General features: G+C 38.8%; 1 protein-coding gene across 1 annotated transcript in view; it reads right to left on the bottom strand.

Annotated features, from left to right (window-relative positions):
• The window catches only part of LRIG2 (leucine rich repeats and immunoglobulin like domains 2), a 175,912-nt gene that overhangs the window by 54,785 nt on the left and 107,366 nt on the right, over nt 1–13,761 (bottom strand). Inside the window, exons 9-12 of the mRNA XM_053706656.1 lie at nt 11,732–11,812; nt 11,015–11,086; nt 3,331–3,399; nt 1,842–2,005 (exon numbers count right to left, since the gene is read on the bottom strand). Of these exons, the coding sequence (XP_053562631.1) occupies nt 1,842–2,005; nt 3,331–3,399; nt 11,015–11,086; nt 11,732–11,812 (386 nt within the window). The remainder of the gene's footprint in view (nt 1–1,841; nt 2,006–3,330; nt 3,400–11,014; nt 11,087–11,731; nt 11,813–13,761) is intronic.

Genomic DNA, 13,761 nt, shown 5'->3' with positions numbered 1-13,761 from the left:
GGTAGGCATCTAGAGAGTGCTGCCATCTAGGGCTATCGCAAATGGATAACATTCTTGCAAAACTGCCACCATATAGTGCTCCAGAAATGGGTCGGCTCCTAAACATACGTCCCTGCCTTTTAACAAAAGATACCAATGAAGAAATTGTATAATAGAAGTAAATTAGAAAGTTGTTTAAAATTGAATGCTCTATCTGAATTATGAAAAAAAAAAAAAATGGGTTTCATAGCCCTTTAAGATTTGCAAGGCTAGAACAGAACAAGCCATATTACAGGACTAAGTCTAAAGAGGGAGCAGTGGTGATGGAGTAGAGATACAAAAATAAAATCAGTACAGAATAAGCAGGCATTAGTGCAAATTACCACTAAAAAATGATAGGACTGTTTAGTGTTTGGTGCTATATTAAGAATGTCTGTGCAGTGTACGTAGTTCCTTTTACTTGCTTGCCAGTGGGCTGTAAACCAGTGCTGTACAATATGCCTTTAACCCCTTAATGACCACAATGTACCCTGTATGTCACTGGTCGTTAAGGGTTTTTTCAGGACATAATAGCACAAGTCTAGGAAGAACACGCTATTAATGCCCTCCCTCCAGCAGGCTTTGTGGAATAGAGCAGTCTCAACGCCGGTGGCAAGACCGCGCTATAAAACAATCAAGTCCCAAAAAAAGGCCAGTGACATACAGGGTACGTCGCTGGTCCTTAAGGGGTTAAGACACAGGGATTATATCTAAAGCAGTAGTGATCCTGAAAGAGCTATTAAGCCCTTTATTACAGGGGCAATGCTATGTGTTGCAGCTCTCTGAAGGGTTAACACGAGCACACTGCACACTTGGCAGACTTCTGATAAACCTTTGGCTCCCAGTGATGGCTGCAACATTCTCTTTGAATTTGCAAAATTATGAATGGTGCGTATTTTACAGCATCTCAAAAGGATGCATGTGAAGACTCCTGCAATCACCATATAGCCCTCAGGAACAAAAAAAAAAAACATGCTCCTTTTTAACAACTTGCATATTTTTTTTTCACAAAAACCCTATGTCAGTTTAAGCCACAGCAATTTTTTCAACAAATGTATCTCATACTTAATAGAGTGACCTTCCTACAGCCCATACTTCTAACAATAAAGGTATAGTAAACATCTCTGGTTACTGTGCAAAAATTGTGCTTTGTCTCATGCGTCCTAGAGAGGCGAAAAACCAACATTTACCGCCTATGCTGTAGATTACCTACAGCAATTATATTTAGTCTGCAGCATTTTCAGTTTACAGATGTGCTTTTTGGCCATTCTAGTGAGCATAGAACTAACACACACAAAAAAAAAGTGTTTAATGTCTTTTTAATACATATTGATATACAGATTCATTTATCAATTAGCACATATAATATCTAACCAAAAATGTTCTTTTGTGATTCAGACAGAACACACCATTTTTAAAAACATTTTCTGATTTACTTCTATTAGAGATACCTAGGTAGGCATCTGGCGAACTACATGACAGGAAATAGTGCTGCCATCTAGTGCTCTTGCAAATGGATAACATTCTTGCAAAACTGCTGCCATATAGTGCACCAGAAGTGGGCTGGCTCCTAAGCATACGCCCCTGCTTTTCAACAAAGATAGCAAGAGCACAAGGACAAATTGATCGTAGACAAATTAGAAAGTCTCTTAAAATTGCATGCTCTATTTGAATCATGAAATAATTGTTTGGGGCATCATCTCTCTTTAAATAAAGTCCATGAAAAGTAAACAAATGGTCAATTATCTTGCTCACATTCTACAAGGGTGATAATATTACATTAACAAATGGTGATCATCAGTTAACACAACTGCAATACAAACCACAGATGAAGTCTTCCTGGTCTACATTAAGCAGAGAACGCCCCGCAAGCCATTCAGGGTGGGCACAGCTCACATTGACCGACTTCTGCAACCCACTCTCAGTCAACCACTGGGGAAGCCATTTTAGATGACAGTCACAAAGCAGGTTGCTTGTATTTAGGATTCTGGAGACAATTAAAAATTTAACAAATAAACCATCAGTATTGGAAGGTTTACTAGACAAATTATATATATATATATATATATATATATATATATATATATATATATATATATATATATATATATATATATATATATATATACACACACATATATATATATATATATATATATATATATCTCCCCCTTTTTTCAGCGGATTATGGCTGTTTATTTTTATCCCTCCCTCTCTAGTGACTCTTGTGTGGAGTTCCACATCTTGGGTATCGATATCCCATACGTCACTAGCTCATGGACTCTTGCCAATTACATTAAAGAAAACATAATTTATGTAAGAATTTACCTGATAAATTAATTTCTTTCATATTGGCAAGAGTCCATGAGGCCCACCCTTTTTTATGGCAATTATGATTTTTTTGTATAAAGCACAATTATTTCCAAATTCCTTTGTTGATGCTTTTTACTCCTTTCTTTATCACCCCACTACTTGGCTATTCGTTAAACTGAATTGTGGGTGTGGTGAGGGGTGTATTTATAGGCATTTTGAGGTTTGGAAAACTTTGCCCCTTCTGGTAGGATTGTATATCACATACATCACTAGCTCATGGACTCTTGCCAATATGAAAAATGAATTTATCAGGTAAATTCTTACATAAATTATGATACATATATATATATATATATATATATATATATATATATATATATATATATATATATATACACATACACACACACATATATATATATATATATATATATATATATATACACACATATATTATATACACACAGACACATATATATGGGGCTTTTCTCCTCTAGCAAATAGTGATAAGCCTTTTTTGTGATCTCAGCTGGGTTAAACACTCATGTATTGGCTTACGCCGCTCTACACGGACACCTTACATGTCAGGGGTGTGTGTGGGGGGGGTGTATACCTGTGTGGTTACTTATACCTGAACTAAGACACTCCGATACCCTATCTTTGAGAAAGCGCCCTTGTCTTTCGTGCAACTGTGAGTTTGTTTCATTTTTAATGTATATCTAATAAACTACTACATTTGTTTTATATATACACAAGGCTTTTGCATAGTGAATTTGCCTCTATCACTAAAGAGTACCAAGGAATATATTTACGGTTATACCTACCTGCAAGGAGTTTGTGTTCTTTTTTTGTATATATACACATGCATACATACATACATACATATATCAATATATACACTCACTGATCTGAACAGTAAAGCTTTTACATTTATGGAAACAAATCCTAAGGGTTATATATAGTTATGCAGCTGTAGTCAATGAGATGCAGAATACTTACAGCTCTTGAATTTTAAGGTGAGAAAAGCCATTTTCTTGTATAGACATGACAGCATTATTCCCCAAGTCGCTGCACAAGAAAGAAACAAAATCTATAAAAATTTCTAGTAAAGACAAAAACAACCCACACAACTTAACCTGCAATGTGCTTGATCTATGCAGCATAGAGCAAAAGTTAAATAAAAGGAGTACAATTTAGTGTGACCAGGATATTTCAAGTATACAAATCACAAATACGGCAGCACTTGAGACATTAATGTTAAAAAATAAATAAAAAAATCTATCATGTATATAGGATGAGCCTTGTTCAGTGATGTTAACCTTTAACATTCTTTGCATAAAAAAAAAAGATTAAAAGGGACAACAATAAATAACTGCCTTCAAACCAATGCAGCATGTTAATGCAAAGGGCACATGGCTTCCACTGAAAAATAAAAAGGTACATTAAAGGGACAGTAAAGTCAGAAATAAATGTTCAAGATAAGATAGATCATGTAATTTTAAACACTATTGCAAACACGGTGTTTGTAAAATATGCTACAGACATTATTAGACATTGAATTCCAAAGACAAATTTGTACAACAATAAAGATATCTTTAATGTAGTACAAATTAATTAGTCTGGCATTCAATGTCTAATGTCTGTTGCATATATTTTCAGAACAAAAATCGGAGTACGCCTGGATGCTTGAATGCACGGCAATTCTCCCAACACAATTCCAGAACAGCATTTGCTGCGTCAATTGAGCTGCTTCTGAGCAGACACTTTGGAAATCTACAGCCACGTCGGCAGGGAGACAGAGGACACAGCGTGCTGACTGCTGTTAAAGGTCAGCAAAACTTTTTTGCACCTGCTTGAACTCTTAGTGCATATAAACTTGTGAGTACATTTTTATCCCTTTTTGTGAATCTGAGCCAATTTGGATGTTTACACTATGTGGTGCTCCTTGTCTTGTTTTTATTCCTTCTACAGATGAAGAGGTGCACAGTTGGTTAAAAGAGGAGCTGCCGTATCAAAACATATTGAACTTTTCTACATTCTACATTTATCAATCCATTATTATTACTATTATTTTCCACTAGTTTATTTTTATATTAGCCATTTTTTTTCTTTATTGATAGGAATATTCTTGCGCGCCCCCATTTATATCCTCTTTTGGATATTCTAAGAGTCAGCACTAATTGCCTGAAGAGCAACAGATCTAAGATAAGGAGGTTGTCTGCAGAAGCTTAGATACAAGGTGTCTTGTCATGTGACTCTGCACCCTAACGTGCAGACGTGTACATTCTGCAGAAGCTATTGCTTGGATAGCACCTTCCATATATGGAAATGCCCAGGGGAAGCTTTCTGCAAACAAAACTATGTCTGAATTAAAGAAGTTAATGGGGGTTAAAACAGAAACCGTTGTGCAGGTAAACTTTGGCTGCATTATATATTTAGAAACTTATGTTAGTTCATACTGTTTTATGTCCCTTTAACATACCTTTAATGACTGATATGTGCAAAAAACATAGAAACCTTTTAATACATTAGCTAATTTTAACTGAATATTGGCTAAAATTTTAATTAAGTGGTCGGCAAAATCACCCAGGTGGTGCACCTGTTAAAAAGGTCATAGGGAATAAAAAGGTAAAATTTAAATACATTTTAAAATAATACCTTTTAGATGTTAAAAAAAACAGAAATTTATCAGGTAAACATAAATTCTTTCTCCTACGGTGTATCCGGTCCAAGGCTTCATCCTTACTTGTGGGATATTCTCTTCCTCTACAGGAAATGGCAAAGAGAGCACACAGCAGAGCTGTCCATATAGCCCCCCTCAGGCTCCGCCCCCCAGTCATTCGACCGACGGTTAGGAGAAAAAGGAGAACCATAAGGTGCAGTGGTGACTGTAGTTTACAAAAAATAAATTTAAACCTGACCAAAATGCCAGGGCGGGCCGTGGACCGGATACACCGTAGGAGAAAGAAATTTATCAGGAAAAACATAAATTCTGTTTTCTCCTACATTGGTGTATCTGGTCCACGGCTTCATCCTTACTTGTGGGAACCAATACCAAAGCTTTAGGACACGGATGAAGGGAGGGAACAAGTCAGGTAACCTAAACGGAAGGCACCACTGTTTGCAAAACCTTTCTCCCAAAAATAGCCTCCGAAGAAGCAAAAGTAATGAATTTGTAAAATTTGGCAAACGTATGCAGTGAAGACCAAGTCGCTGCCTTACAAATCTGTTCAACAGAAGCCTCATTCTTGGAAGCCCATGTGGAAGCCACAGCTCTAGTAGAGTGAGCTGTAATTCGTTCAGGAGGCTGCCTTCCAGCAGTCTCATAAGCCAACCGGATGATGCTTTTCAGCCAGAAAGACAGAGAGGTCGCAGTCGCCTTTTGACTTCTCCTCTTGCCAGAATAGACGACAAACAAGGAGGATGTTTGTCTGAAGTCTTTAGTTGCTTTTAGATAAAACTTTAAAGCACGAACCCCATCAAGATGGTGTAACAGACGTTCCTTGTTAGAAACTGGATTAGGACACAGAGAAGGAACAACTATTTCCTGGTTGATATTCTTATTGGAAACCACTTTTGGAAGAAAACCAGGTTTGGTACGTAAAACGACCTTATCTGTATGAAACACCAGATAGGGTGAATTACACTGCAAAGCAGACAATTCAGAAACTCTTCTCGCAGAAGAAATAGCTACAAAAAAACAAAACTTTCCAAGATAGTAACTTAATATCTATGGAATGTAGAGGTTCAAACGGAACCCCTTGAAGAACTGAAAGAACTAAATTTAGACTCCATGGAGGAGCCACAGGTCTGTAGACAGGCTTGATTCTGACTAAAGCCTGTACAAACCCTGAATATCTGGCATGGCTGCCAGACGCTTGTGTAACCAAACAGACAGAGCAGATATCTGTCCCTTAAAAGAACTAGCTGATAGACCTTTCTCCAATCCTTCTTGGAGAAAAAATAGTATCCTTGGAATCCTAATCTTACTCCATGAGTAACCCTTGGATTCGCACCAGCAAAGATATTTCCGCCATATCTTATGGTAAATTTTCCTGGTGACATATTCACCAGGTCTGCATACCAAGTCCTGCGTGGTCCCGCAGGAGCTATTAGAATTACCGAAGCCTTCTCCTGCTTGATCCTGGCTACTAGCCGGGGGAGAAGGGGAAACGGTGGAAAGACACAAGCTAGATTGAACGACCAAGGCGCTACTAAGGTATCTACCAATCTCGCCTTGGGATCCCTGGACCCGTAACGTGTAGCTTTGAAGTTCTGACGTGACGCCATCAGATCCAGATCTGTAATGCCCAATAGCTGGGTCAGCTGAGCAAAAAACCTCCGGGTGGAGTTCCCACTCCCCCGGATGGAAAGTCTGAAGACTCAGATAATCCGCTTCCCAGTTGTCCACTCCTGGTATGTGAATTGCTGATAGATGGCAGGAGTGATCCTCTGCCCATTTGATGATCTTGGATACCTCCCTCATCGCCAGGGAACTCCTTGTTCCCCCCTGATGATTGATGTACGCAACAGTCAAGTTGTCCGACTGAAAACTGATGAATTTGGCCTCCGCTAGTTGAGGCCATGCCTGGAGCGCATTGAATATCGCTCTCAATTCCAGAGATCATAGACCCTGAGAACCTTCAGGGACTTCCAGACCGCGCCCCAGCCTAAGAGGCTGGCGTCGGTCGTGACAATGATCCACTTCGGTCTTCAGAAACTCATTCCCTGAGACAGGTGATCCTAAGACAACCACCAGAGGAGTGAGTCTCTGGTTTGCTGGTCAATCTGAATCTGGGGAGAAAAATCTGCATAATCCCCATTTCATTGTTTGAGCATGCACAGTTGCAATGGTCTTAAATGAATTAGAGCAAAAGGAACCACATCCATTGCCGCAACCATTAGTCCTGTTACCTCCATGCACTGAGCTATGGAGGGTTGAGGAATGGATTGAAGAACTCGACAAGTGTTACAAAGTTTTAGTTTCCTGACCTCTGTCAGAAAGATTTTCATTTCTACCGAGTCTATTATTGTTCCCAGGAAGGGAACCCTTGTGAACGGGGACAGAGAACTTTATTCTATGTTCACCTTCCACCCGTGAGACCTTAGAAAGGCTAGAACAATGTCCGTATGAGCCCTTGCTTTGTGAATAGACGACACCTGTATTAAATGTCGTCTAGTTAAGGTGCTACTGCAATGCCCCTTGGCCTTAGCACCGCTAGAAGGGACCCTAGCACCTTTGTGAAAATTCTCGGAGCAGTGGCCAATCCGAAGGGAAGAGCCACGAACTGGTAATCCAAATGGTTTCCATTTGGAATGATGGAACTCTGAGAAATTGGTCTAGGATCTTTAAATCCAGAATTGGCCTGAAAGTTCCTTCCTTTTTGGGAACTTCAAACAGGTTTGAGTAAAATCCCAGTCCTTGTTCTGCTGTTGGAACTGGGTTTATCACTCCCATTTTTAAAAGGTACTCTACGCAATGTAAGAATGCCTGTCTCTCTATCTGGTCTAAAGATAAGCGAGACAAATGGAACCTTCCCCTTGGAGGAAGGTCCTTGAATTCTAGAAGATACCCCTGAGAGACAATTTCTAGTGCCCAGGGGTCCGGAACATCTCTTGCCCAGGCCTGAGCAAAGAGAGAAAATCTGCCCTACTAGATCCGGTCCCGGATCGGGGGCTACCCCTTCATGCTGTCTTGGTAGCAGCAGCAGGTTTTTTGGCCTGTTTACCCTTGTTCCAGCCTTGCAATGGTTTCCATGCTGGTTTGGGCTGGGGTGCGTTACCCTCTTGCCTAGTGGCTGTAGAGGTAGAAGCCGGTTCGTTCCTGAAATTGCGAAAGGAACGAAAATTAGACTTATTTTTAACTTTGAAAGGTCTATCCTGTGGAAGGGCATGGCCCTTTCCCCCAGTGATATCTGAAATAATTTCTTTCAACTCTGGCCCGAATAGGGTCTTACCTTGAAAGGAATATTAAACAATTTTGTTTTGGACCACACATCCGCCGACCACGATTTTAGTCAAAGCGCTCTACGCGCCACTATTGTGAAACCAGAATTTTTCGCCGCTAATTTAGCTAACTGAAAAGTGGCATCTGTAATGAAAGAATTAGCCAACTTCAGGGCGTGAATTCCATCCATGACTTCATCCTAAGAAGTCTCCTTCTGGAGCGAGTTTTCTAATTCCTCAAACCAAAAAGCAGCTGCAGTGGTTACAGGAATAATGCAAGAAATTGGTTGAAGAAGAAAACCTTGTTGAACAAAAATTTTCTTAAATAAACCTTCTAATTTTTTATCCATAGGATCTTTGAAAGCGCCACTGTCTTCTATTGGTATAGTTGTGCGCTTAGCTAGCTTTGAAACTGCCCCCTCTACCTTAGGGACCGTTTGCCACGCGTCCCTTCTGGGGTCAACAATGGGGAACATTTTCTTAAATATAGGAGGGGGAACAAAAGGTACACCTGGTTTCTCCCACTCCTTATTCACTATATCCGCCACCCTCTTAGGTATCGGAAACGCATCAGTGTGTACTGGGACCTCTAAGAATTTATCTATTTTACACAATTTTTCTGGGACCACCAAAGGGTCACAATCATCAAGAGTAGCCAGGACCTCCTTAAGTAGAGCGCGGAGGTGTTCTAGCTTAAATTTAAATGCTATGGTATCAGGCTCTGCCTGCTGAGAAACTTTTCCTGTGTCAGAAATTTCTCCCTCAGACAAGCCCTCCCTCACCGCCAAGTCAGATTGATGTGAGGGCACTACAGATAAATTATCCTCTGCGTCTACTTGCTCATTTTCTGTATTTAAAACTGAGCAATCACGCTTCCTAGGAAAGCTGGCAGTTTGGATAAAAATGCTGCAATAGAATTATCCATTACTGCTGCTAACTGTTGCATAGTAATCGCAATTGGTGCGCTAGATGTACTGGGCATCGCCTGCGCGGGCATAGCTGGTGTTGACACAGAAGGAGAGGAAAGCAAGCTATTTTCACTACCTTCAGCTAAAGAATCATCTTGGGCTATATTTTTAAGTGTGATTGTACTGTCCTTAAGCTGTTTGGACGCTATGGAACACTTCACACAAATTTAATGGGGGAACCACCTTGGCCTTTGGACATACAGAACATAGGCTATCTGAAGACTCAGACATGTTTAACAGACTTAAACAGAACTATAATGCAATAAAAATAATTTTTGACAAAAACGTTACTGTCTCTTTAAATAATAAAAAAGCACACTTTTTTACTGAAATATACATCCGATTTTAATGAAATTTTCACCACAGAGTCTTAATGCTTTGAAAAGATTGCACACAAATTTTCAGATCAATTAACCCCTTAATGCCCAAACCGGAGTTAATAACAGTTATTAACCAGTTAACACACTACAGTACTAGAAACAGCTTTCACTGTAGCCTTTTACCTTCATTAGGGATTATTTTAGCAGGAAATAAGCCTCCCTGGAGTCTTTTATGATGCCTCTTGACTCCCCACATGAAGCTGCATGGATTGCCTAGGCAAAAACAACTGCACAATTTAGGCCTAAAAATTAGGCCTCCTCCCTCTTCATTCTAGAGTGGAGGGGCCTTTCTGACTAGATTTAGGTGTCCAAATAAGTGCCAGGCCGAAATTGAACCCCAAAAGTGTTTTAAAGTCTGAAAAAACACCTTATTTATAGTGAAAAACATGCTAAAAAGCAATCGATTTTAAAGCCCACAATAGTGTCAACCAGCATAGAGCCCTAAATATAAGACATCATTTTTTTTTTATATACAGAGTCTATTAGAAAAGAAAAAAAAAATGGCTTAGCAATCCCAGAGGGAATTTCTGACAGTCTTCTAGCATTACATGGTCTTGTTAGAAAAATGACTGATCATACCTGAAGCAGTTAAGCCTGCAAACTGTTCCCCCCAACTGATGTTCTCTGGTTAACAGTCCTGCGTGGGAACAGCAATGGATTTTAGTTACTGGTGCTAAAATCATACTCTTCTCAACAGAAATCTTCATCACTTTCTGCTGTAGAGTAAATAGTACAAACCGGCACAAAGAGAATGACTGGGGGGGCGGAGCCTGAGGGGAGCTATATGGACAGCTCTGCTGTGTGCTCTCTTTGCCACTTCCTGTAGGGGAAGAGAATATCCCACAAGTAAGGATGAAGCCGTGGACCGGATACACCAATGTAGGAGAAAATGAATTCCCCTTTAAATGTTTCCCTTTCATTTGTGAAATTCATTGTGAATTTGACAGTTACCCATTATGTAACTCTGATGTCTTCTAAACTATGCATGTTACAGCTTTATATCCTGTTAGTAAATTCCAAAAAATGAACAAGTTATTGTAGCATTCTCAGAAAGAACATTGTGTACTACAGACAGCCGAGGTAAATAATTCCTCTTGCCTGCAGGCATAGGGTGTTTACACCTTTGATATAATCTGCTGTTATGAAAGATGTTGCAAATTTAGTTTCTACTGGATACCGGTCAATCTCTGCATAAAAAAACTTTAGCCTTTCCAATTTAAGTTTTTAACTGAGCACTTTACTAAATTTGATAGGCGCTTGAATTAGTTATATTTATATTATGATGAGGTATAGGAAAATACGTTTGCCACACAGTGAATTGCTGTCTATTTTGTTACGTGGTGTTTACAGCATCCACAGCTGAAGTGCAGATTTCTGGCAAATACTTACAGATTCTGCAGTGAGTCTATGCCAGTGAAAGCTTTCCTTGTGATAGATTTAATCTTGTTTCCTTGCAAAATGCTGAAATAAAGAAGTAAACAACTCAGCTAAGCAAAACCCAACAACTGCTTGGTTGTCACTCTAAACAATTAAAATGACTAACTCTCTACAAAATGGCGTTCAGACGATCTGTTAAGACAAAAATATTTATCTTTATGAATAACAGACCATGTGGGATTTAAACAGAGCTACTAAGTCTAGTGGGTAAAAATCTGCTTTCATTAAAGGGACATCAAGATGTAATACTAAAATGTACTAATGAGCTGGAACATTTTACCATATGCTTGCCTTTATTTGGTTAACTCCCACACATGGTTTAAACACAGTTAAAAGTCCAATCAGAAATGCTCTGGCAATCCTGAGCGGGACTGCATTGCAACAGCTGAGCAGATTTAACCCTTTGGGGTGATTTCTAGACATCTTTATAAATGTCTTGATACTGATACCAGCTGCATGACAGCCATACCACCTTCTGAATGGGTAAATCTAGTTTTTATAGACACGCTTGTAACATGTACATGTAAATAATACAAATGTATATATTTTTTGTTTTATTTCAGAGCTTTAACATTGTAAAACTGCTTTCATTTAAAAGGTCTATAAATCTAGCTGATAATCTGTCCTGCCAAGGTCATATATTCATACGTTTTGAGATTGTATACTTACAGTGTATTGAGCTTGGAAAGTCCAGCAAAGGCTTCATTTGAATCTTCAATTGCCCATGAAATCTCATTGTTTCGAAGGTCCCTGTGTTAATAGATTACATTAGTCAATATATAATGGCAAGTAACAGAGATAAAATAAAAACAGATTGATTATAAATTCATAAACTGCCATACAGAAAAAAATCCAACCAGCAAACTAAAATTAATAATTTCTAGAACATATATTCTCCTTGCAATAGTGTAAATATTTAAAGGAACAATAAACTCCACTAATATATATTATGCATATGAAGGAGCACTATTTAAAGGGACACTCAAGTCAAAATAAACTTTTATTATTCAGAAAGAGCAAGCAGTTTTAAGACAGCAATTTACTTCCATGATCAAATTTTGCACAGTCTTTTTATGTACACACTTTCTGGGGAACAAGATCCTACTGAGCATGTGAACAAGCTCACAGAGTATATGTAAACTAGTCTGTGATTGGCTGCAGTCTATCACATGTTGCAGAGAGCCGGAAAATGGGAGAAAAAAATAAAATTTGTCAGAATTTTTTTTTTATGGCTTATTTGAAATTTAGAGTAGGTGTTATTGCATTGTCTTTTTATTATGCACTTGTTAATTATGCAATTCTACTGCATTTAGTGGTCCTTTAAAGGGATATGAAACCCACATTTTTTTTCTTTCAAGATTAAGGATAGGGCATGAAATTTAAAGCAACTTTCTAATTTACACATATAATTTATTCTTCGTTATCTTGGTATCTTTATTTGAAAAGAAAGAATCTAAGCTTAGGAGCCAGCCCATTTTTGGTTATCACCTGGGTAGCGCTTGCTGATCGGTGGCAATTTGGGTTTCATATTTTGATTTTGGATTTAACAGGACATGTGCAACTTTTCAACGGAATAAAAGCTCCCTGTTTAATAAGAAATGCTATACACAGCTCTACTGGTAGATAGTGACGCCCCAAAAAGCAACAAAAAAACAACAATTTTTTCTCCACAGTGGGACATTATTTTTTCAAAACTATATAATTAAAGAACCACTAAATGCAGTATAAAAGCATAATCTATCAATAGACAATGCAAAATCCCTTAGTTTGAATTTCACATAAAGGATTTTTTTTCTGACAAATTTCAAAGTTAGTTTCATTTCCCTTCCCATTGTATCATGTGACAGCCATCAGCCAATCACAAAATTCACGTACATATTTTCTGTGAATCTTGCACATGCTCAGTAGGAGCTGGTGCCTCAGAAACTATGCGTATAAAAAAAGGATTGTACATAGAAAGATAATGGGTTCAAATTGGAAAGTTGTATAAAACATAATTTATGCTTACCTGATAAATTTATTTCTCTTGTAGTGTATCCAGTCCACGGATCATCCATTACTTATGGGATATTAACTCCTCCCCAACAGGAAGTGCAAGAGGATTCACCCAGCAGAGCTGCTATATAGCTCCTCCCCTAACTGCCATTACCAGTCATTCGACCGAAAACATGCAGAGAAAGGAAAACCATAGGGTGCAGTGGTGACTGTAGTTTAATGGAAAAATGACCTGCCTTAAAGTGACAGGGCGGGCCGTGGACTGGATACACTACAAGAGAAATACATTTATCAGGTAAGCATAAATTATGTTTTCTCTTGTTAAGTGTATCCAGTCCACGGATCATCCATTACTTATGGGATACCAATACCAAAGCTAAAGTACACGGATGACGGGAGGGACAGGCAGGCTCTTATACGGAAGGAACCACTGCCTGAAGAACCTTTCTCCCAAAAACAGCCTCCGAAGAAGCAAAAGTGTCAAATTTGGAAAATTTGGAAAAAGTATGAAGAGAAGACCAAGTTGCAGCCTTGCAAATCTGTTCAACAGAAGCCTCATTCTTAAAGGCCCAAGTGGAAGCCACAGCTCTAGTAGAATGTGCTGTAATTCTTTCAGGAGGCTGCTGTCCAGCAGTCTCATAGGCTAACCGTATTATGCTACGAAGCCAAAAGGAGAGAGAGGTAGCCGAAGCTTTTTGACCTCT

This window comes from Bombina bombina, chromosome 3 (genome assembly GCF_027579735.1).
Source record: "Bombina bombina isolate aBomBom1 chromosome 3, aBomBom1.pri, whole genome shotgun sequence".
Taxonomy (NCBI): Eukaryota; Metazoa; Chordata; class Amphibia; order Anura; family Bombinatoridae; genus Bombina; species Bombina bombina.
Note: the sequence above shows the minus strand (reverse complement) of the source record. Positions and strands in the feature narration are given on the sequence as shown.